At 39.4% G+C, this 23,551-nt stretch overlaps 2 protein-coding genes across 2 annotated transcripts; one reads left to right on the top strand and one right to left on the bottom strand.

Moving 5' to 3' along the window:
- Positions 1-672: 672 nt before the first annotated feature.
- On the top strand, positions 673-18,942 carry LOC113573115 (growth arrest-specific protein 2). The gene is made up of 8 exons (XM_027003183.2): positions 673-755; positions 4,763-4,913; positions 6,901-7,025; positions 11,634-11,775; positions 13,520-13,583; positions 13,691-13,862; positions 14,039-14,146; positions 17,748-18,942. Exons 1-8 carry the CDS (start codon positions 687-689, stop codon positions 17,955-17,957), a joined length of 1,041 nt encoding a protein of 346 aa, XP_026858984.2. The 5' UTR covers positions 673-686; the 3' UTR covers positions 17,958-18,942.
- Positions 18,943-19,292: 350 nt separating this feature from the next.
- Positions 19,293-22,691, bottom strand: svip (small VCP interacting protein). Its single transcript, XM_035536203.1, has 4 exons — positions 22,120-22,691; positions 21,653-21,703; positions 20,531-20,644; positions 19,293-20,445 (listed from the first exon to the last, which is right to left on the bottom strand). The coding sequence occupies exons 1-4, from the start codon at positions 22,180-22,182 to the stop codon at positions 20,431-20,433; spliced, it is 243 nt and encodes an 80-aa protein (XP_035392096.1). The 5' UTR covers positions 22,183-22,691; the 3' UTR covers positions 19,293-20,430.
- Positions 22,692-23,551: the final 860 nt, after the last annotated feature.

Genomic DNA, 23,551 nt, shown 5'->3' with positions numbered 1-23,551 from the left:
GATAAAACATTCTTAAAGCACGTAAAAAAAATCGGATATTTAAGAATATCAGGAGATGCAAGTTAAAAACAAGGCCACAAGTAACAACTAACATAATCCCGCTGTTGTAAGAAAGATTACGTTTTAAGTGACGTTAGCCGGGCTCTTCAAAACTTCAGAATGCCCTGAACTGTTTTTCAAAATAAAAGACGTGAACGTCCGAACTTGCATAAGCTACTGGCTTATGATATTACACTAAATTATTACACGAATACAACAAATTGTAGTTTTAAGTAGACAATCACTTTCACATGGATTCGAAAATGTCTCGTTTGGAAAAATCTTCCTCTTTTGCTCGTTATCAAAACGGATTCCACTGTAGTTCGCTGCAAGGATGATTCGGATTTTCTTTTTGTTGCGACTGGACCACTCAACATGTAACTTGAACTTAAGGAGCTGCGCTGAAATTTACTGAGCTGCCAAACGGAGCCAGAGCACGGGGGCGTGCGAGCAAGGTAGTGCTCTGCCACAGCAGTTAGACGAGTCTGTGAAGTAGGATATCCTATCAGAGCGGTCCTATAGGAAACCCATTCCAAAGTGCGCTCCCTGAGCACAGAACACATCGTGGGAGTTTTGCAATGCCAGTCCTAACCACCGAGGCTCACCGTTATTGAGGGAAGCATGGAAAAACAGTGGAGGTAAAAAGCATGAATATAGCGATCCATAGAGACGCACCGAGCAGGGCAGAGATTTCTCAAAGCGTTACATTTTATAAGGTGAGTCCAAGTTGCAGAGGTGAGAAAACTCTGAAATGTTGTCTTTTTTTTAAAGGGCTTTAAATGCTGTCAAATAACCTCCTTGCTCTTAAAGAAAACTGCGTTTAATATTACTATTTTTAAGTGTGTCTTATTAAATTACACATTACTTTAAGTATAGACTAATAGGCTGGGAAGCTTAATTAAAACATGACACTAAGAGCAAAGGATTCTCTTACCACCCTTTCTGGCATTATAGATTTTCTGGACTGTCCTAATCAACATTGAAGCTTTGTTTAGTCTATAATCAATTATCTTGGCCAGTGATTCACACTCTCCATGTCTGTTGCTTCACACTCTCCATCTCCGCTTCTCTTCTGAAGCATGCAGAGCACACTGTCACAAGGCTTCCCCCCCTCTCAGTATGTCTACAAACTGAGTGGTCAAATACAATTATGTTGAAGTTTGTGAGAGGGAGGCAGCCCACATTTGGGAATTTTAATGGCCTCTACAATGTCACACTTGTGGTTTCTCTGTAAAAGTGACAGAAATAGATGAAGTTATGGAATATGAGTATAGCAGCTGCTTTGAAATATCAAAGCTGTAGAAAGGACGCACTCTGTAATGATGAAATGCTTTCTTGAAAAATATTCAGATTTTTTGTAACATAACACTTTTGAGACCAGAATGTTTGCACTTTCCTTTGTAAGTGAGCAGTTAAAGAGTTCTTACACATTTAACAGTAACAATAAAAGCAAAAGCCCTAGTAAATGTCATTAAATCCAGTCTGCTAAATCACACCAGGTAGTCAGTCAATAAGAAGCTCTGTAAGTATTCCAATAAAAAGGTGAGAAAATTTACAATGTGGTCAAATGTACAATTCTGATCTTTTCAAAATCTCTAAAATTAAATAATGATGTAATTATTGTATTCCACAAAACAAAAATAGAATATGCCCCTGTTTTTGTTCATTTTCCTGTTTTAGTGTGTGTGTGTGTGTGTGTGTGTGAGAGAGAGAGAGAGAGAGAGAGAGAGAGAGAGAGAGAGAGAGAGAGTGAGTGAGTGACTGGCAAATGAATGGTGTAGCCTTTCTGAATGTATAAGAATATGTCTTCAATATTTATGCAAATAAAAATATCCTTTATATGATAAGACATACTTTATTGTCCCCTCAGGGAAATTTTTCTTAAACTCAACACACAGACAATATTCAATCACACATACTTCACATATGCTGTGATGGCTTTTGTGGCTTCAAGGGAGGGAGAGTCAGTACAGCAGGGGATAGGGCATGATTTGTTCTTATTGGTGTAACTGAAGCAGCTCTATTCTAAGGAGAAAACCACATCTTGGTGTTCTAGTTTAATCTTCTTGCACGCAGAGCAAGGGCAGTGCGTACAGGTTAAAGGTTAGACTGTAGGTACACAGCACAGGTGTGTGAAATTCTCACACTTTATCACTTCTTTGTCCAGTTAAAATGGTGAAGCACTTGTTATGCATAAAATTACTTATTGTGTGCGCAATAGGAAAGCATGCTGAAGAGATTCATTAAGGAGTGTTCTAGATGTTTACTGGCAACCTTAATGCATACACTGACCTCTGACCTCATTCAATGTTAACCATTGTATTTGAAGTTGTGACTGGTCTGTGATGAGGCATTTCACTCTGAATGTGTATGCATATGTGTTCTGTAAACAGATTTTGGTTTATAGATGAAATATTGTATATTGACTGGCCATATATAGCATATATTTGTATCAAAATTGTATTAGCAGATAGATTTTTATGTTTAATGATGGGTTTATGTTTTTCTGTTTGTTTAAGGCAGTTTTGTTTATGTTTAGTAAAATTTTGTTTTGTTACCCGTTTGTTCAAATCATCCATTAGAGCAAACAAGGATACAGAAGGTACATGTATATAATTGAAAAATGCTTCTGGAAGGTGTAAAGCTACAGATCGGAAACAGACACTCACAGATAAAATCAAATGAGGAGGTTTTATTTACAAAAGGATAATCCAGAGCTGAGGTCAAAGAACATGCATAGTAGCCAGAGAGAGTGCAGACAAAACATATGGGATAAGAATATGGGGGCGTATATGAGTAAACAGTCCAAAACTTCCAAAATCAAAGATCAGTCCAAGAAAGCGAACAAACCAGAGGAGGTTGAGGCAGAAATGAAAAACAAAGTACAAAGCAAGAAGGTAACCAGTAAGACAGCCAGAGCAAACATTCAGCAAGCATGGAATAGACATTGCAATACTTCACAAAGAAAGCATGCTAACAGACAGGTTTAAATAAGTAAGTTAATAATCAAAAACAAGTGATGACAATCAATAATCAGGGCATCAGAACAGATGTAATTGAGACAGTTGGTGGTGCTGGATGGAATGTGTGTTCTGGGAAATGTAGTCAGGGCCAAGGAGCATGACACCAGGTTAGGTGATATCTACAATATTATTTCATACCTGATATTATTAGAGTAAGTATAACATTATATTTATGAGAAAAAAATCACTATCCTTTCTCTATGTTTTGTTTCAGATAGCAACACATTAATACATTTGTAAACCAGATTTACTGCTAGACAAAGTAGACAAAGGGGCAATCCCTTGCCCAAAATACAGTGCCTCAAAAATGTCTGTCAGGTTCAAACTAGGAATTATCATTAGTGTAAATATGATTCAAAGTTCATTTATAGTCACAGGTATGCATAATGACAGCTCTGCTCAAAGCTGAACTGTTCCACTTGGATGTAATGTAGTCCACCTGCAAAAGGACTTAGTCTGACAGTCCAGTCATCACATTGTTATAGTGGCACTGAATGGTTGGCAGCAGACAGAGCCAAGAAAGCCTGTGTGCCTTCTTGTTTTTAGGAGCCCCACATCTGTGTGCCAGAACAGAATGTATCTGTCAGATGACCAGTGTGTAAACCTATAGAGTACAGTTTACAGTACAGTTTCTTTTTCAAAGAGGAATACCAATTGCTTACTCCTTGCCTCCTCTCTCTCTCTCTCTCTCTCTCTCTCTCTCTCTCTCTCTCTCTCTCTCTCTCTCTCTCTCTCTCTCTCTCTCTCTCTTTCTCTCGGTCTGGGATGACTATGAAAGAGCTCCTGTGTAGCGGAAGGTTGTGATAGTGCAACAAGCCACCCTGGGCTGCTAAGAATGTCCATTGTCATTGACTTAACTGTAAACCACACCAGTGAAAGGCAAGTCCTCAGCCAGGTGGACATTAGCAGAACACTTGCTGTGATTTTTTTGCACAGGAGTAGGTGAACAGTGACCTTCAGTTTGCCTCTGTCCTCTTTCTACTGTGTGATCAGTGTCAGTGCACATAGAAAAAAAAGAAAAAGAAAGAGACTCACTCAGATCTCACAGGCACAACTTTGAAACTGCATGTGAGAAAACACATTTATGTTCCAGTTTTTCACACAAATGTGTTACTGTGTGAGGGCTCTTTGAGTTCGGCAGGCACTGTGGTCTCTTTAAAGTAGGCATAGTTGGAGCCTGTCCACACCACTGTCTAAGAGCATATGAAAAGGAGAGAGTCATGAGAGCATCAGGACTGAGAAGGCCGAGGTGATCCTCAGAGGAGCGAGATCTGCAATGCTAGCCCTGCAACAGTGAAATGATTAGGACAGTGCGAGCAGACGCAGAGCACAGTGATACTTACACTTGGCCTTTGAATGACCCTCATGGTGCTTCCAAAGCTCTGCTTCAATGGCCAAGCTTGATGGATTTTTTCCCACATCTGATACTAATAATATTTTCCTTGACGTTTTGAAGTTTTGTTTCCTTGAACAATTACATGGCAAGTATCTTTCATAAACACATAAATCAGGAGAAAGTGACAAAGAATTGAATGTGTGGTTATATGTACTGTGCCTCAGATTATGTAATGCTGTAATGAATTATGGTAGATTCAGGTTGCAAACTGAAGCTTTGCTTAAACATCTCACATAGTGTCTTTATCAAGATTTTTTTTTTTCTGAGTTTCTACCCTCACCTCTACATCTCTTGCTCTCTCTAGGGCAGCATGTGTAGCTCTCTGAGTCCTAAGCAGCCAGCTGGGCCGGGCCTCACTGATCTGCAGCAATACAGCCAGTGGCTGGCCAGCAGACATGAAGCCAGCCTGCTGCCTATGAAGGAAGACCTGGCGCTCTGGCTCACCAGCATGCTGGGTAAGTGAGGGCCAGTGGCTCTGCATGTGCTGGCAGCCTGCCTCTCTCACATTTACGTCTTTACTTGTACTAACTTGTGAAAGCTTGAAAGATGAGTGGAATGTCATGGACGATGAATGGGTCAATACACTGAATTCAAATTTCCAATACTGTACAACTGGCATCTGATACTACCCTGTGGAACATCATAGTCTCCTGTGCTACTCCTGCCGTCAATGTGTCTGAGGGAAAATGTGTGCTTAGGGAAGAAATGTTTGTTTACCTATCTTATGATAATGTGGTTGTCTTAGGTTGGGTTATATATGAGGTATGTGTGATAGTCCTTTAAGCATATAATGTGCGTTTGTGCGTGTGTGTGTGTGTGTGTGGGTGTGAGTGTGATAGAGAGAGAGAGAGACCCCTAAATCATCACTGGTCTTTAAATGTGTTTGCATTTCCTTTCTTCTTGTAATTAAATCTGTTCCTGTTTCCATACATTTCCAAATGCATTTATTCAGCTCTCAACACCAGCAGTGATCCAGGAGCATTTTACACATTATGAGAAGAAGAATGGTGGTGTGTCACAGTTCTGGCCCAGTTCTGGCGCGGGTGTGCGTGTGCGTGTGTGTGTGTGTGCGTGCACGCGAGTATGGCTGTGTATTTTTTGTGTGTGCATGTGTGTGTGAGGTGTGGGACGTCCATGGAACGTCTGGCAGAAGCCGGCCTGTGCGGAGCCAGCTCAGAGAGGATCAGTGCCTCTGGTGTGCCTGGAGCCGGAGGAGCGGGGCAGCTGCAGTGGACAGCGCGGGTGCCTCTGCACTGCCCTTGCGCTTCTGCACTTCAATTGCCTTCTTGAACCTTTGAACTCATCATCGCTCTGCAGCTGCCTCTACTGTGACGCAACGATACATATCTGTCCTCACATCCATGTAAAATGCGTGGTGGGTGAACACAGCTGGAGAGGCACCCACTGCTTGCTGGAAACTGACGTGCAAGTGTGGCACATTTTCCTGCCAGTCTGAACTCTCATGTTCACTGACACTGTCAACTGTGAAGTTGTTGTTCAAAAGTATGTGTGTGATTTGTCATAAATTATTTAATTTGATTCATCTGGTTTTCTGAAGTTCTTAGCTTGATTTTGTGTTTATTAGAATTTGTGGTTTGAGACTGGTTTAGGTGGAGTCACTCTGTGGGATGGTGTGGGTTATTTTGCTTCACTGGAGAAGGAGAAGGATGAGTGGAGTAAAGGAGAGAAGAGGAGGGGGAGGAAAATGAAGGGAATTTCACAAACTCTCAGTGTCTCCCCTCTCTGGCCTCATTTACCACATTTGGAACTCATTAAAACATCTAAACCCCCTCTACCACTAATGCGCCCCCTCTTTTAGAGAAAGAATAGATGAAAAAATATTCTCTTTCCACAGACACCCCAACCCCCTGCCACCACCTCCTATTTCAGGGTGATCTAACCAAGGAGGAATGGTCCTCTGGAAGCCATTCAAAAGCTACAGCCACATGTTGATCACCATAGTGTGTGTGTGTGTGTGTGTGTGTGTGTGTGTGTGTGTATAACCTGGGCTACTATGCAAAAAGCAATCAGCTGTTTCCCGCTCAAGGAACGTCACCTTTACTGTTGCTCATTGCTTATCACTAGAATGTGTTTTAGTTCTTGGTTGCTTGTGGGTTCCAATCATTCTCTGGCTTTCTGATTTACCGTAACTTCTCACTAACACCTATTGCAATCCATCAATATATTTCAGGTCATGATAATCAAGACCTCTCTTTGATAAGTACATAATGGTCAGAGGTACAGAATGAACCATTAAATACTTTAGATACAAAACATTTGAGAGGATATCTGTCTCTGGGGTTTTGTTATCAGATGTCTTGCTTCCTAAGTCTCTCTCTCTCTCAGTCTGTGTGTTTGACCTTCTCTCTCTCTCTCTTTCTTTCTCTCTCTCTCTCTCTCTCTCTCTCTCTCTCTCTCTCTCTCTCTCTCTCTCTCTCTCAGGTGTGGAGATCACGGCAGAGACCTTCATGGACAGACTGGATAATGGCTTTCTATTGTGCCAGCTGGCTGAGTCACTGCAAGAGAAATTTAGGCAGAGCAATGGGGAGCTGCCACCACAGGGCAAGGTACATCCTCCCAGCACTTACCTCCATTTATCCCATTCATCTTCCACATACAGAGATTTCCCATTAATCCTCCACACGCAGAGCTCTCTCATTCGTCCTCCGAACACAGAGATCTCCCATTTCTCTTCCACACACAGAGATCTTCCATTCGTCCTCCGAACAGAGATCTCAGCACATGTGCCTTTCTTCAGCCTGTTGAGTCCCTGGAGCGTTACCCTGACAAAACATATGTGCTTCTTATTGAATAGCTTTAGTATGTATTTTCTGTATTTTTCATTCTGACAAATGAATGAGAACTCTTCAGAAATAAATATAATGTAAAAAATGAAAGCTATCAGCTGGTGACATGTCTTGCTTGTTTTTTGAGCTATCTTTACAGGACTGGTCTGTCCACATTGTATAATTTTGGACAATGCTGGCCACTGCTCTCTCACACAAAGACTTTTGTCTGATGTTGTGGCCATTTGCCATTTCCTCCCCAAAACTTGGCATTGTGGGTTGGTGAACTTCAGAAAACGCGGAGTGTGATTTATCAGAACCGGCTAACGATAGCGAGGAGTCATTAACTTTTTCTAAAAAAAATATTTGTCCCAGATGGGAAAAGTATTAAGGGTGGAGGATTTTTAGTGGTAAATTAAGAAAAATATTTCTGCTTTTGTTGGCTAAAGCCTGTCTTCTTCAGAGTCTCTGCAATGGACCCTTCTGCTGGTTATGACTCCCTAAAGTTCAGCTAATAGTTCCCCTAAAGCATAACTAAACAGAGGATCTACACTTTGCAGATCATTACGACAAAGTACTTTAGCATATAGTCCCTGCCTTTAGAAAGTTTATCCTGGTATATCTTTTCAATGTTTTATTTTACACATAGTTTATCCTCATTGAAGGATGTTAGAATTTGAGACTTCACTGTGCCCTAGTTCTTAACAACATAACCAAACTGAGGTGTGCCTCTCATGCGATTAGATAGAGTAGCTCATTAGATTGTCAAGATTACAACTTTATAGAGCCCACTTTTCTAGAAAAATAATCCTGGGATTATGGCATGGAGGGACCTGCCCCATGGATCTACAGGGGTTCGTCTGCTTCTAAGAAACAAAATGAAGCAGTCCCTGAAAAACAGGATTAAATTTCAGAGACAGGTTTAAGTGAATGCAATGATAGAAAACAGAAGACTAGTCTTTATAATCAATTTTAAATTGTTACTTTTCTAGACAGCCCTCACTACCAGACATGATATTTTTGGTCCTTCAAGTTTTTGTGCAGTTAGTTCAAACATTATACATGGGCTGACATTATATTACTTTTTTCTTTTGGGTGGGGGGTGTGACAACACTCAGACACTATAGTGTGATTTCTAGCATTGACTAGGAATAATATGTTTAAGAATATGATTACATGTGCGGTGTCAATTATGTTACTGTGTGATTGTGTCAGGGAACTAGTGCCCACTGCACCTGCCAAACACTGCAGAAAGAGGAAAAACAGAGACAGATAGCGGAAAAAGAGAGAGAAGCACCTATGTGAGGAAATATCTAAGATCATGATTCCTAAGGAGAGAGTGAACGAGAAATAAAGAAGAGAGAGCATGAAGCCTGAAGTCCGTTGATCATGATCACTATGTAGGGTGGGGTGGGGGTAAGATACAAAGGAAAAAGGGAATGGATCAAAATTGCCTTATTTGGAGGTTTTTGAATATTTAATCTCAACATCTACTGGTCTTAGACTGGAAAAGATGGTATGTATGTGCAAAGTCACAAGACATCAATTTTCAACTATTCCTGTGTATGATGTGACTTCATGACAACTTCAGTAGGCACTTGTCTGATCCTCAGCCTGTTACAATGAAGCTTCTCTTCTATCTGTATATTTTGCTTTTCTGCTCCAACTAAACTCTTTATTGGTAGCTCAGTGGTTAAGATACCTAACTTATAATCAGAAGGTTGCCAGTTCCCACTGTTGGGCCCCTGAGCAAGGTCCATAATCCTCAATTGCTCAAGTAGTTAAAGAAACTGCAGGCCCAAGGCTAACACTATAACAACAGGCCCTAATGAATAGGAACATAATCATTATATAACAGTTTGTTAATGATTGATATTAACTATATTATCTCTATATAAATGCATATTTGTATTTACAAATAAATATTTAATAATACTGTGTAGCAACAAGCCAATTTTTTGGTAGGCATTTGTCCTCTGTTCCTCCATGACTAGGCTTTACAAGGAAGCCTTCATTTTGAATTATCAGTGAAGTAAACCATAATGCAGCATTTATATGATAATCTGTGATAATCCTTTTCAAATCAAGACTTCATAATTCAAATAGCATTTATAAAAGAACAATTAAACAATTGCGTAATTGCAAGCAATTATTAACCTACTCTTCTATAATGGCAGTTTTTATTAATTTGTTTATTATGAAGTGTAAAGCGTTACTGGAAAGACCAAACAATTGGGAGGAAAATAAAAATGAAATACCGATGATATATAATAAACATATTGTTACATCATTTATCATGATGGTGTGAATCTATTTTTATACGCAATATAAAATACAGAGATGCTGAACATTTCAGCTCCCTTATGGAAGCTGATGCTCTTGCTGTAAAGTGTGAAGGACCCAGAGAAAGAGTTCTAGAAAAGCCAGAGAAAAATCTGATCTACTGTAGACTACATTCTTCCAACATGACATCACCATACCTATCTCTGACTCAGACACACATATCCTGTATAAAAGCATATGCTGCATAAATCTCATTGTGTATGAGTATGTTTGTTTGTGTGTGTGTGCGCGTGTGTGTGTTAGGTGACATTATCTGGCAAGCCTAATTCTGAACCTTCTGATGCATCATCTCTTCTTGTCGTATCCAATATTGTTTGCTGAGAAAAAGGTGGTCATGTTCCTTGTGTAACCAGAGTTAGGGATGATGGAGAAAGGATCAGACAGTGAACCCTGATCAGACCTGAGGAGGGGGCTAGAGCTGTGGGTTTACAGAGTGATGTCTGTTTAGATCATGTCTGTAGAGTGGGGGGGGGGAGCACAGGAAGAATAGAGACATGGGGGAGGGGCATTTCTGGTGTTTCTAACGATCTGCAAATCCTGGCTGAAGCCAGTTTAAACTGGAACAGTGAATAAAGATCTCAACCTGAATTATGTAATCCATGTGAATTAGAACAATGTCCTTTCCTCATAAAACACATATACAAGGCTGCAAGCACAGACAAGTTTTATATGGCACACTGCCTGGCCAAAAAAAGGTCACATACTAATATTTCGTTGGACCGCCTTTAGCTTTGATTACGGCACGCATTCGCTGTGACATCGTTTCCACAAGCTTCTGCAATGTCAACATTTATTTCTGTCCAGAGTTGCATGAATTTTTCCCCCAAGATCTTGTATTGATGATGGGAGATTTGGACCACTGCGCAAAGTCTTCTCCAGCACATCCCAAAGATTCTCAATGGGTTTCAGGTCTGGACTCTGCGGTGGCCAATACATGTGTGAAAATGATGTCTCATGCTCCCTGAACCACTCTTTCACAGTTTGAGCCTGATGAATCCTGGCATTGTCATCTTGGAATATGCCTGTGCCATCAGGGAAGAAAAAAATCCATTGATGGAATAACCTGGTTGATCAGTATATTCAGGGAGTCAGCTGACCTCATTCTTTGGGCACATAACGTTGCTGAACCTAGACCTGACCAACTGTAGCAACCCCAGATCATAGCACTGCCCCTACAGGCTTGTATGGTAGGCACTAGGCATAATAGGTGCATCGCTTCAGCTGCCTTTCTTCTTATCCTGATGCGCCCATCACTCTGGAACAGGGTAAATCTGGACTCATCAGACCACATGACCTCCTTCCATTGCTCCAGAGTCCAATCTTTATGCTCCCTAGCAAACTGAAGCCATTTTTGCTGATTAGCCTCACTAAGAAGTGGTTTTCTTAAAACTGTTTATTCCCAATCCCTTGAGTTCCCTTCATATTGTGCATGTGGAAATGCTCTTACTTTCACTATTAAACATATCCTTGAGTTCTGCTGTTGTTTTTCTACGATTTGATTTCACCACACGTTTAAGTGATTGCCGATCATGATCATTCAAGATTTTTTTCCAACCACATTCCTTCCTCAAAGATGATGTTTCCTCACTGTCCTTCCACTTTTTAATAATGCAATGGACAGCTCTTAACCCGATTTTAGTAGTTTCAGCAATCTCTTTAGATGCTTTCTCTGCTTGATGCATGCCAATAATTTGTCCCTTCTGAAACAGATTAACATCTTTTCCACGACCACAGGATGTGTCTTTCAACATGGTCGTTTAACAAATGATAAGCTACTCACTGCCTCAGTTAGGGTTAAATAACTTGTTGCCAGCTGAAACATAATCACCCATGCAGTAATTATCCAATGGGAGGCTCTTACCTATTTGCTTAGTTAAATCCAGGTGGTGACCTTTTTTTTGGCCAGGCAGTGTATTATTGATGTTTTATGAATTCAATGCTGTTTGCAAGCAGGTGTTTAACTAAATTTCCTTTTGTTTTAAGTGAACACAACAGTCATTCACATTGGTCAAATGCATGACTGACACTAAAGTTTATTTCTTTCAGCCAATCCCTAATCGGAGGATTCCATGTAGGGCAAGTGCTCCTTCTGGCTCTTTTTTTGCCCGGGACAACACAGCCAACTTCCTCTCGTGGTGTCGAGAGGTGGGTGTTGGAGAAACCTGCCTGTTTGAGTCTGAGGGTTTAGGTAAGTAACTAACTGATGTCAATGCCTTAAGTTATTCTTGCTTTGGTAACCAGTTACCAAATATGCTTGATGTCATTCATACCCTGTTGAAACTAACAGACAAAAGGACACACACTGTGGGTTGCTCACTGTAGGCTGCAAATGTACTGATAAAAACTGGAGGATAGGATATTATCAGGGAGGAGGGAGATGACTCACTCACAGCAGAGCTTTATAGACTTGCTTTGTGCTTGGTCATGGCACAGAGGAACTCCTTGTGTTTCTCATCCTCCCCACCCTGGGGCTCCACAGACACCAGACAGTACCCTGGCAATGGATACAAGATACAGAGAGAGGAAAACATATCCTCTCCTCCACTTTCCTTTCTGGCTGGGACTGTGAATGGACCTAATTATGTTACTCTGCACTCAGTGGGCCTGTCTCACTCTTTTGATTTTTGTCTCTCTCTTTTTGTTTCTCTCTAAACTGTTGTAAATACTCAGCTGGCTTAGAAGACACTAGTTCCCACATACAACCAAGACAGATGGAGTGCACTATAGAGAGAGAGAGAGAGAGAGAGAGAGAGAGAGAGAGAGAGAGAGAGAGAGGGAAAATAAAGAAGTGAGCAAGAAAAGAGAGAGCAAGAGAGCGAGAGAGATGAGGTAGAAAGTAGGGCAGGCAAGTGGAACTGATTCCCCTGAATGCGGAGAATTTTTTCTCCCTTCTCCGGTACAGTTACACAGTGAATGCTTTGTGTAAGAGTGTGTGTGTGTGTGTGTGTGTGTGTGTGTGTGTGTGTGTATCCATTTATATTATATAAGCTTTGTGTTTTATGAGATGTGAACACTTGGCTGCTTTCATCATTCTGTTGTCAGATTTAAATGGTCAGACTGAATCTACTTGAATCCCCAGTTCAATGGAAGCGCCAGCGAGACTGAAATGAACTTTATCTCCTATAACGTGGGTGTTCTGACTTGATCTTGTTCAAGAACAGATTCACTGAAATCTTAACTCCAGCCAACTGGCTCATCATTACAGACTGTACACAGATATGACTACATCTAAAAGGACTTACTGTCCTATCAAGAAGAGTCTTTAGAAAGATTAATCTCTTATTCTTTTCTCCTTCTTTTCTCCTATTTTATTTTCCACTGAAGTAGCTGAAATCATGCATGGAGATGATGTTAAATTCAGGTGGGACACATTGAGGTTTGGAGTTGAATTGAAGCTTTTGATCTGTTTATTGCATGTTATGCCTTGTCACCTGACTATTCAGTCATGGGTCTGAATCATGAATCATGGGAGATGAATTACCCAACCATATACAGATGGGGGTTCTAGAGCAGGTGTTTTTGTACACAGCTGTGTTTTTAACACATTTTCATGTCACTTCCTGGCAGTTATTACAACAGATCAGGACTGAATTACTATAACCATCGGCATATGTAGAATTACTTATGCTTATGCGAAAAGAGTGATGCAACCAATGACTGGACAATAAGCTTGCCATTATTGAGTAATTGCTTTCATTTGACATATTTGGCATGGTTCATTAAAGGTCTGACCCACTGTGTGCTTTTAAATCACTAAGCTTCATGTCCTCCATCACACCCACTGTGTTCATACTCACTGTCTATTGGAAATTTTCATGATCCACTCTCTGTCAGATTTGCACCACTTTACTCTGATATCATGATTTGGACCTTGATGACTACATGTTCAACACTAAGAGAACTTCTTGGTCTTTGTACTGTATGCTCCCCAGTCTTGCACAAACAGCCCCGTGAGGTCTGCCTCTGTCTCTTGGAGCTGGGGAGAATAGCATCCAGGTAGGTGAAATATACGCATGCTCCTAACTACATTACATGATCCCTGCAATTCTCCATTCACCCATGGTCATCTGAGAGCCACTGAGATGGATAGATTGGTTTGTCAGGTATAAGGTCGAGCCCCCTGGGTTGATTAAGCTGGAGAAAGAGATTGAGCAGGAAGAGAAAGCCCCGGAGCCACTTCCTTCCACAGTCTACCCCACCTCCACTAGCCAGCTCACTTCCCCCAACAGATGCTCCCCCTCCAGGAAAAGCACTGGCAAGCTGTTGGATGATGCTGTAAGTATAAGGTCTACTGCTACTGGAAATGTCCAGAAATGAGTTATGCTCAGCATTTCTAGCATAATTACTTCCACTGAATGGTATAAATGTGACTGTTTGCTGTAAAATATCAGTATGAATGTGGTTTAGAAATGCAACAAGAAATTGACATATGCATGGTGTGTTTTGTTCAGGTAAAGCACATTTCTGAGGATCCTCCCTGTAAGTGCCCTAATAGGTTTTGTGTGGAGCGTCAGTCCCAGGGCCGCTATCGTGTTGGAGAGAAGATCCTCTTCATTCGGGTGGGTATGATGCTCTGTACAGAGACTTACATTTATTATCTGTCTGTCTCTCTCAGTTTGTGTGTTTGACCTTTTCTCTCTTTCCTTATCACTCTGTCTCTCTCTCTCACACACGCACACAAAAAATCCAGATGCAGTTTTATTTTCACCTTAATATGAATTCAACAACACAGCTCATAGCTATATAGCACTGCTGAAATCTTTAAGCATGTGAATTTTGCTTTTTGAATTGTTTGAAAACAAATCAGAATAAATAAGTGGTATTATAAGTAAAATTATAATCAGTTTGATTTGCAAGGTATGTTACAGATGATTTGTCTTGGTGAGTGCTCATATGATATAACAAACAGCTATACAAAGAAAATAAATTATAGGAAATCAACTAGAATAAAATTAAATAAAACTGGATAGAATAGAGCCATTTTAAAATATAGGTACCATAGAGGTAAAAAAAGGAACACTGAATATGAACAAGGTTTGCAGAGGCATATAACTGAGTATATATTCAGTTTATTACTGTACAAAATATGCATTTGTACTTAGATTTGGTTCAAGCTAGAACATTCTGGTTCAAATGGCACATTTTAGATATTTTGATTCATATTTGAGATTATACTGACAACCTTAATTAGATATGGATCTCAGAAATATATTTTTCATAATTAGAACCACTATTAATAAATTCATTTTGCATAAAAAATTCAACATGGCTAATAAACCCCAATGTGAGCCCCAAAGGTAAATTATATGAGACTTCCTACAAGAGAAAATAGACTGCCACCCAACAAATTGTGATTAGTGAGGTAGGCCTTGTGCCCATGGGAACTCTGTTACCTGGCAACACACAACCAGCTCTTACACCCTAGAAAGTGAAGCTGGTTTAGTACAGAATATCCTGTGTGCATGCGTACCATTATTCTCCTCATTCCTAAAAACAACACCCTGCATGGTAACTACATAGGTGAAGATGCGAGAATGTTGGCAAGGCTTCCAAGCAGGCAAACTGGCTCTGTAAATCACTAATAAAGTAGAGCTGGAACAGTGAAGAGTCTGGCAGTAATTACTGCGCTGGAGTGCACTGCGGGACTTATTCACACTGTATTTGATACAGAGAGGATGATTTAAAATATAGATGATTAAATATAGGTCTTCTAAAGAAACACTTGTTGTACATGTATATTTAATAGGCTACCTCTAACATTTCTGCAGGATGACAGTTTTAGACACTTGACATAGCATTCCTAGCACTTATGGCACTAAATCACATTAGACTGTAATTCAGCCAGACGAAACACCACTTACCTCCATCAGCTCCACTAAGATCTATAGATTAGTGTGTGCATACTAACCACACAATTAATATGACCCTGCTCCCTCAGGCAGATTTGTTATTGCTTTGCTTTAATTCATGTGTGTAACCATGGTAATGCATCAGGTTAACTCACCAGTTCACCAGTGACACCAGTGACAGGGAATACACTGTTGGAGGGCTACACTGCACTATGCTTTAAACTGAACCTGGCACATAGAGACAACCCTAAGTAGAGTGTAAGCGGCTGCTGGCTTTTACATTAATAAATTACCCTCTTACGATGCCTAATAGTAACTGCACAAGCACCTTCATCCCGCAGTGGTTACAGGAAGGTTATTGATCTGCCAGTGTTCACCTCTGTATTATTAAAATTAACCAGATACATTACTTCATAACTAAAATATTGTCACCATTTTCATCGCCATTATATTTTTGTCTTTCAGTCATTCTTTGTGTTGCCCAGCAACCAAGGACAAGTAATTCAGAGTTTTTTTTAACAGAACACATTACAGCAACACAGTCTACATCTTCCATTCAAATAATTCAAATAGCGACTGAAATCCAAATTCTTCAAATGCCTCCTGTTGAAGGACAGTCTTTATGTCTCTGAGAAAGGCCATGGAGGATGGCAGTCTATCCATGGCTCCTGTTCATCTGCTGCAGAGAGCAATTAAAATTCTTCTCTTTGTGAACCAGTGATCATTTCTTATGCTAAGACAACAGATGACAGATGAATACAAGAGACTCTAAAAACTAAAAGCAATAAATGTGCATCTTTTTAATTTAACAGGAAAAGGAGTGCTTTTCATTTTTATCAGACATGCTGACTCACTCCTGACCTTGGGTGCCCCGAAACAAACTGGCATTATTTGTGATGTGATGGCCTGTAGTGTGCTCAAGGTCTGAGTTAGAATGATACACTGAAAGACCTGACCTTCACTGATGACGATAACCTTCTCTCAAGGTGCACGTGTGCATGCATTTGTGTGTGGGTACACCCATGCATGATTACAGTATATAACATTTGCAATATAATGCAACAATGTATGAGCTTGCACAATATGTGTGTGTGTGTGTGTGTGTGTGTGTGTGTGTGTGTGTGTAAATCAAGGGAGTCTGTTTTCTGTAAAATGGGATCGAAAGCTCTCCTCCTATAGCCTGTGCTAGCCTCTGATGCTGTGAATGCAGAGGCTTGGGCTCTTACTGGGGCCCTCTCTGTTGCCTCTCTCCCTCATCCTGTTAGGCACCTTATGAATGTTTCATGTTATTATACCACCCCAGGGCAGCAGAAAAACATTACAGAGTACAAAATTAGGGTCTGTGTTCCTTCAGCTTGCCCCTATTGTTTACTGTTTATTTTTTCTATATCCCCTCCGGGTTTCATTTCTGAAAAGTACTGAGAGCATCTTGGCAATGATTTACTGGGTCAGCTCTTTATTTGAGAGGGGTGGCACTACTGGAGGGTAAGAATGATAGCTTGTCTTTTTTACCCTTTATGAAAGTTTAATCAGCGGATCAATGGCTATTTGCACTGTTTATATACTCTTGTAAGGGTGTTGAACAGAAAGTGAGTGAAAAAGAAATAAAGCAGTTGATGTTTTTTACATAACACTGGAACCTTTGGTTGTTGGTTGTTCAGAGGTTCTGCTCATGCTTACTGGGTCACAAGCTAAAGAAACAAAACAATAATCATAAACAACAATAATTGTATTTACAGTATTTAAGGACTAAGTGTATATCTACTTGCTTTTCAAATCATGTCCATTTTGATAGTAAGAAAAAATGGCAGATGTCAAAAAAGAAAGGTGCTGTGACATGCAAACAAGCCTGTGTGCGTCTGAACAACCAGTTTGCAAGATGTGTCTTTCTCTTCTTCCCCTCTGCTTTATTGGTTTTGGGGTGAGATTGCCATGGCACCCAGCCTTGGGAATGTGCCTTAGGGGGAGCAGCAGGTGACAGTAAGCCAATATAGGGGTGTGAAGAAGCCAGTGGAGGTGTTGAAAGATAAAAAGTGAATTCAGTGACTGGGTGTCTCTGCATGGGGCGGGGGTGTTTAAATGTGTATTTCTGGTCTCAGTCATGATGCTTCAGAGATGAAAGCTTACAGATGGAGGTTTTCAGATATTCTAGGATACCACTCTTACAATGGTTAAATAGGATTCTTGTTTTGCTAGTCATCTGCTTCGGTGCATTAGTACATGCAAGAAATATATTTTCGCAAAAATGATGGATAGGCACATAACACCAACAGACTCATAAGCATGCCCTTTCTGCTCCCTCCATGTATAGATGCTGCATAATAAACATGTGATGGTGCGAGTGGGTGGGGGCTGGGAGACCTTTGAGAGTTACTTGCTGAAGCATGACCCCTGCCGAATGCTCCAGATCTCTCGGGTCGAGGGCAAGATCTCACCCATCTCCAGCAAGTCCCCCAGCATTAAAGACCTCACACCTGACAGCTACTTGGTGGTAGCTGCTCATTACAAAAGTAAGAAGTAACAAAGGCCAGTGGCAAACAAGGAACAAAGACCATATGATGGCCCTCTAATGTATTTTCACATCACTACAGCTTTTTTTTTTTTAAGTGTTTGTACCAAAGAGAGTAGCCTTACCTTTCCTAAGAATGTAATGTGCATCAATATCAGATGTGAACTTGTTTTCTCTCATTCATATTTTATACCATAACAGACAGTAAAATGTCCTCTGGACTAAGCAATGGCAACCTGGAAGATTATTTTACAGTATAACATTTGTTTGCAAAATGCATCAATACATATTTTTAATAACTATTTGACTGATTTAGCTAACTTGACACATTGACTAAAAGATCAAAGGTTGTCAATGACAGATGTTTGTTTTAAGCGATAAAGGACTCAACTGTTTTACACCTCAGAATGCTATGCAATGATTTGTTGATTATTTCTAGTCTGGGATTGCAATTGATGTATTAAGTACAAACTATTGTGTCTTTTGTGTTTATTTCTCAGCATACTTTTACTTTGTTTAGCTTGAGATTTCTGTGTAACATAAATCGCAAACACACTTGTCCGAATTCTTTGATCAGCTGAGTAAAACTGCTAAGTAAATTCAAGTTTTATCTCCCTTGATGGATGTATATACATTTGCATAAGCGCTTACATAATGAACTATGCATTTCTCTTCTTATATTTTATTATATATGATTATATATATGACAGTGTCAGATATTTCATATCAATATTAGTAATATTTCCCTTGCTTACATTGCAACAGCTGATTTTCCTGTATAGACTATAGGCCTACTGTTTTAGGGATTTTTCTTCTGTCTAATAAGAACAGAATGATTATGTAAAATTGTAAGAACAATCAAATGTATTAAGTGACCTGTTCTTGTAATGCATCATGTGTGTACCCGATCTGGGGTAAAGTACGTTAACTTAATCTTTTTTAACCATTGTAAAACAAAAGCAGAGATTAATAAAAAGAGAATATGTTTCTCTGTGTACAATCTGATCAACATGCTTACATTCTAACATTTCGCAAGACAGATATAGATGTCCATCTAGGGTTGAGAAGGATTGTAAATAAGCCAGAGAAGTAGCTCTTATTGCAAAGCTGTCCTATAGTGACCTCCTTTGGCTGAAATATATAAAGCAAAATTTTTCTTTTCATAGTAGTCACTATATACTGTGTGTGTGTGTGTGTTTAATAATTATATATATATATATATATATATATATATATATATATATATATATATATATATATATATATATATATATATATATAAACATAAACAAACTTATGCATGTCTCTGTTTTTACACCAACATCACACAGAAAATCAGAAAAGGAATAGGATTAGTATATTTATTCAGCCCATTGAACCAACAGAGCATCCACATTTCCTTCAGTGAGTCTCATATGTCTAAGCACTGAGTAACTGTATAAGCCAACAGGATTGTGGCATTTGAAGTAAAAACCCAAGAACAGCTGTCCTAGTTTGCTGAAAATACATTTAAAGAGAATATTTCCTGTGAAGAACAGTGGTCCAGTTTGACCCTCCTATCTCATCTCAGCTATGGCCTTGATTACAAGTACATAGTAAGGCCATTATACTATAGCTCAAAAGCACTATAGCTCAACTAGTAAAGCTAGAAGGCTGTCTAACTCCACACCGAGGTCAACCTCTGGTCCCTGTCTGAAATTCAAGGAAATAAAGGAAAATCAAGAAAACCTTTAAAGTGAACAAATAAAACTCATGTACATTTAGGATCTGTTATAGTAACTGTGAAGAAGAAAAATTCATCAGTTTTTTCCTCCCATCAACACATCCAGCTTCATTTTAGTAATATCTGAAATTAGTCACCCACTTCAACATTCTGTCCAGATCAAATATTTTACATTGTACTATAATACTTTAACCAAAACTTGGCAGAATATAACCTAAAATATCTGAAATGTGTTTTCATGCAGTCATTAGGAAATGTGTTTTTTTTTTGTGATGCAAATGTACTATCATACAATTGCGATACCATTATATTGAGCTAGAACCATTGCTTAACTTAAAAAAAACAAACAAACAAACTATATTAAGAACACAATATAAATAAAGCACCCTGGTGCATCAGTTGTGAGCTTCAGAGCTGTGTAATATTTTAATGCCTGCATATACCACATCTCTCAGTAGCAATACATAAATGAGTATATTAAAAGCCACACATTACTGCCTTTTGCTATCTCAGATATTCCATTGGCTAGCACATCTTGGCATGGTAAAGGTATATCCTGCAAAGAGCCAATCTGGAGGCCTAAAGGGATGCATCTTGCAGGAAGCTTGGCTGAAAGTTTGGTTGTAACAAACATTCCCCTGTCAAGCTTGTACTTTAAAAGAAAAGGAAAAAAGGGGGCATCACACCTCTCATTTTGACTGTTGCTCACACAGCCTGGCCCATAATGATGACATAACCTAGCGGTCTTCTCTTCATCTTTTTTTAGCCGACCTGCCACTAAAGTAAGACAATTAACAGTTTGAGGAAGGCATAAAAGCAGAGAGGAATAAGGTTTAAGGTAATGTTTGTGAATGTGATGTACCTTAAGCCCCCCGCCTGCTGAGGGTGATGTACTCATCGTCTGTTTGTCCATCTCCTCCTGTTTCTTCTTTTTCCTTTCCACTGCTTCTGGATTTTTGATGCCTCTGTATGTGATCTACAAGACGGCAAACATATTGAAGTTCAAAATGTTACTTTTACTTGAGCATTTTGGATAAAACACTTTTAAGGATTATGGTTTGTGCTGAATATAATATTCCATTACAAGAAGACTTTCAAATAAAACAATTAACGTGACAAATCCTGCAAGCCAGTGCGTGACGTTTAGCAGCTGAGTGTACTGTGCTCAACAGAAACATGCTGAGAATGTGGAGCTTTATGACCGATAAAGCTAAAAATGTGTTTTGTGTGTAAGCCACAAATCAGAAAAGAAAATAAATAAACAACAACAAAAACAGTGGTGTTAAACACAATTGCTCTGTCAACTGGTCATTTTTCTTCACTTTGACATTATATTAGTATGTGACATTTTGGGAAACACAACCATTTCTTGAAATCACAAATGCATAGGGTTTATTATAACAGCACAAATAAAAATCTGGCTTGTACGCTGTGGCCACTATAACTAATCTTTGCAAGAAAGGGAATAAATAATCACCACTTGCAATTATGACATCACAGAAGTAGCAAGAATTTCAGTCACGTAGAAACGTCACTGTGATATGAAGTTTCCTGCTGAACGCAGGAAAAAGACGAAAAAATGGTGTCCCACTTACCGTGCTTTCTTAGCAACTCGATGAGCAGCAAGTGCTGATGAATATCTCTAAGGGGTCCACAATGTATATGAGGGGCAAATACAATTAATCTCAAGATGTCTAATAAGAAATGTAATTGATTTTCTTTTTCTTTTAATTTAAAAGTCACCAAATGGGAGAAATACGCACATATTTATGTGTCATCTTATATTGATTCCTGAGAACACATCCATGTTATTCGGTGAGCACAGAACTGCATCATGTTTAGACACTTTTGGGTTCAGTAGGGACTAGAGAGAAGGACTATGTTTTTTAGGACAAGCAGTTTACTCTACAAATTGAAATAGCCAAAAAACTCAGATGGTGATAGACCACCAGCTATAGTAGTTAATGCTGAATAGAACAGTTACCTCTTTCTGTCTCTTCTCTGCAGCTTCTGCCAACTGTCGCCTTTTTGTTTCCTGTAAATAAAAATGAATTCAATGAGATGATGACAAATCAAAATTTTAACAAGACTTTACAAGTGCCCAGCTTGGTAAGGCTGATGGTAGACTCGTTCAAAATTGAGTGACATGGTAAAGGTGGAGTCAGTCTAAAGCGTAATTCAATTCAGTAGACAGCAAAACGAGTTACAGTAACATTAAACAAACATTGTAAAAAGCTAGATAAAATATTTATTATTAACTGCTGTGCAATCACATATGTAAACAAAAAAACAACAACAACAACAAAAAACAGGAGTCTTGGTGGCGTAAAGGACTAGTTTGTTAAACATTCATACGTGGAATAAATACAACTAGTTAGCTAACTAGCTAATTTATATGCCTAGGAAACCGCACATGAAATCATGAACAACTGTCAAGATTTAAGTACTTACAGGGTCTGGCGTTGCTACAACGTCGTCTGCTGCTCCACCCAGGCAGGGTAAGCACATCCCCATACTTGATATTCCTGCAATAACTAGCTATGTAACCGCTATCTAGCTGGCGTTAGCAGTGTCCCACGACAGACAGGAGAGAAATAAGTTTTTACAGCGACTCAGCTAGCCGTTAGCTGATATTTTACCTAAAACGCAGACAGATACCAGTTCTGGCAATGGACTTGGCTAATTTACTGTAAATGCATTCTTTGGCGTGTTCGACTTGATCTACAAAGCAACGAATTTGCTAGATAGATATGCTACCATGTGACGCTTGGATTATCCAGCAATGTAAACAAGCTATCCAACTGCCTTATATTATACAATTAGCTAGCTAGTTAACTTACTAAGAAGCAACCTCTAATAACCGAAAATTATCAATTGAATCAAAAACATTTTTTTTAAATTTCAAACAGGGTATTTAATAATATTAGACTACAGTAAATATGTATTAGCTGATATTATTAAAATCCTACTTGGACAACCTGTTACAAGCAGGCAAAAGCGTCGTCACCTGCCAGGCTGTTAGCTATGTCGTTGTGAAGATGGTCTCAGTATTGGAAAAGAAGCTGCAGCGCAGCGGCGCCACTTTGTGGTATGGAAGAGTGGTTAATAAAACTTAAAACCAAACTAAATCAACATAAAATGCTGCATCACTTTCGACCACAACAAATAGATCTATCTAATTAGCCAATTTTGTAGAAGCCACGTTGGCAGCAATTACAGATGCAAGTTTTCTTGCATACAGCTTTGCACACCTCGATTTGAATAGTTTATCACATTCTTCATGACAGAGTCTCAAGATCCATCAGATTGGATAGTGAGTATCTGTGAAGTGTCATTTTCCTGTCTCTCCATGGATGTTTGATGGGTTTTAAGGCTGGGTTTTATCCAAGCCACTCAAGATCATACAGAGACCCCTGCCTCAGAGCTATTTCAGTCCTGTTTTGCCTGTAAGGTTCAAGTCATTGTTGTGTTGAAAGGTGGACTGTCACCTCAGTCTGAGTTTGTGAGTGCTCTGGAGGTTTTCTTCGATGACATTGCTGTATTTGGCTGCTTTCATTCGTCCCTTAAATGTTACCAGTCTCCCTGTCCATGGTACCACCATGTTTCACCATAGAGATGGTATTAGCCAGGTGATGTTTTTGCCAGATATAATGCTTGGAATTCTGCCAAAGGAGTTCATTGTTGTCTCATTGAATCAGATCATTTTTTCTGCATTGCCAGAGTCATTTACATGCCATTTAGTAATCTCCAAATGGGCGGTCATAGACCTTTTACTCAAGAGCTTGACACTACCATAAACACCAGAATTATGGAGTGCTGCAGAAGTGTTTGTCCATCCAAAATTTTTTTTTACATCTCTGCACAGGACTTTTGAGGTTCTTTT

Source organism: Electrophorus electricus, chromosome 2 (genome assembly GCF_013358815.1).
Source record: "Electrophorus electricus isolate fEleEle1 chromosome 2, fEleEle1.pri, whole genome shotgun sequence".
NCBI classification, from domain to species: Eukaryota; Metazoa; Chordata; class Actinopteri; order Gymnotiformes; family Gymnotidae; genus Electrophorus; species Electrophorus electricus.
The sequence above is the reverse complement of the archived record's forward strand: the minus strand, read 5'-3'. Positions and strand labels throughout refer to the sequence as shown.

What these genes read in the sequence shown, in the direction of transcription:
- LOC113573115 (XM_027003183.2), top strand. Translation starts at nt 687, where the DNA reads ATGAATATAGCGATCCATAGAGACGCACCGAGCAGGGCAGAGATTTCT. An exon ending in CTGGGGAGAATAGCATCCAG is followed by an intron (nt 13,584 to 13,690) that starts GTAGGTGAAATA and finishes TTGGTTTGTCAG; the next exon opens with GTATAAGGTCGAGCCCCCTG. An exon ending in AGAAGATCCTCTTCATTCGG is followed by an intron (nt 14,147 to 17,747) that starts GTGGGTATGATG and finishes CTCCATGTATAG; the next exon opens with ATGCTGCATAATAAACATGT.
- svip (XM_035536203.1), bottom strand. Translation starts at nt 22,182, where the DNA reads ATGGGGATGTGCTTACCCTGCCTGGGTGGAGCAGCAGACGACGTTGTA. An exon ending in TTGTAGCAACGCCAGACCCT is followed by an intron (nt 21,704 to 22,119) that starts GTAAGTACTTAA and finishes TTTTATTTACAG; the next exon opens with GAAACAAAAAGGCGACAGTT. An exon ending in CAGAGAAGAGACAGAAAGAG is followed by an intron (nt 20,645 to 21,652) that starts GTAACTGTTCTA and finishes GCCGTCTTGTAG; the next exon opens with ATCACATACAGAGGCATCAA.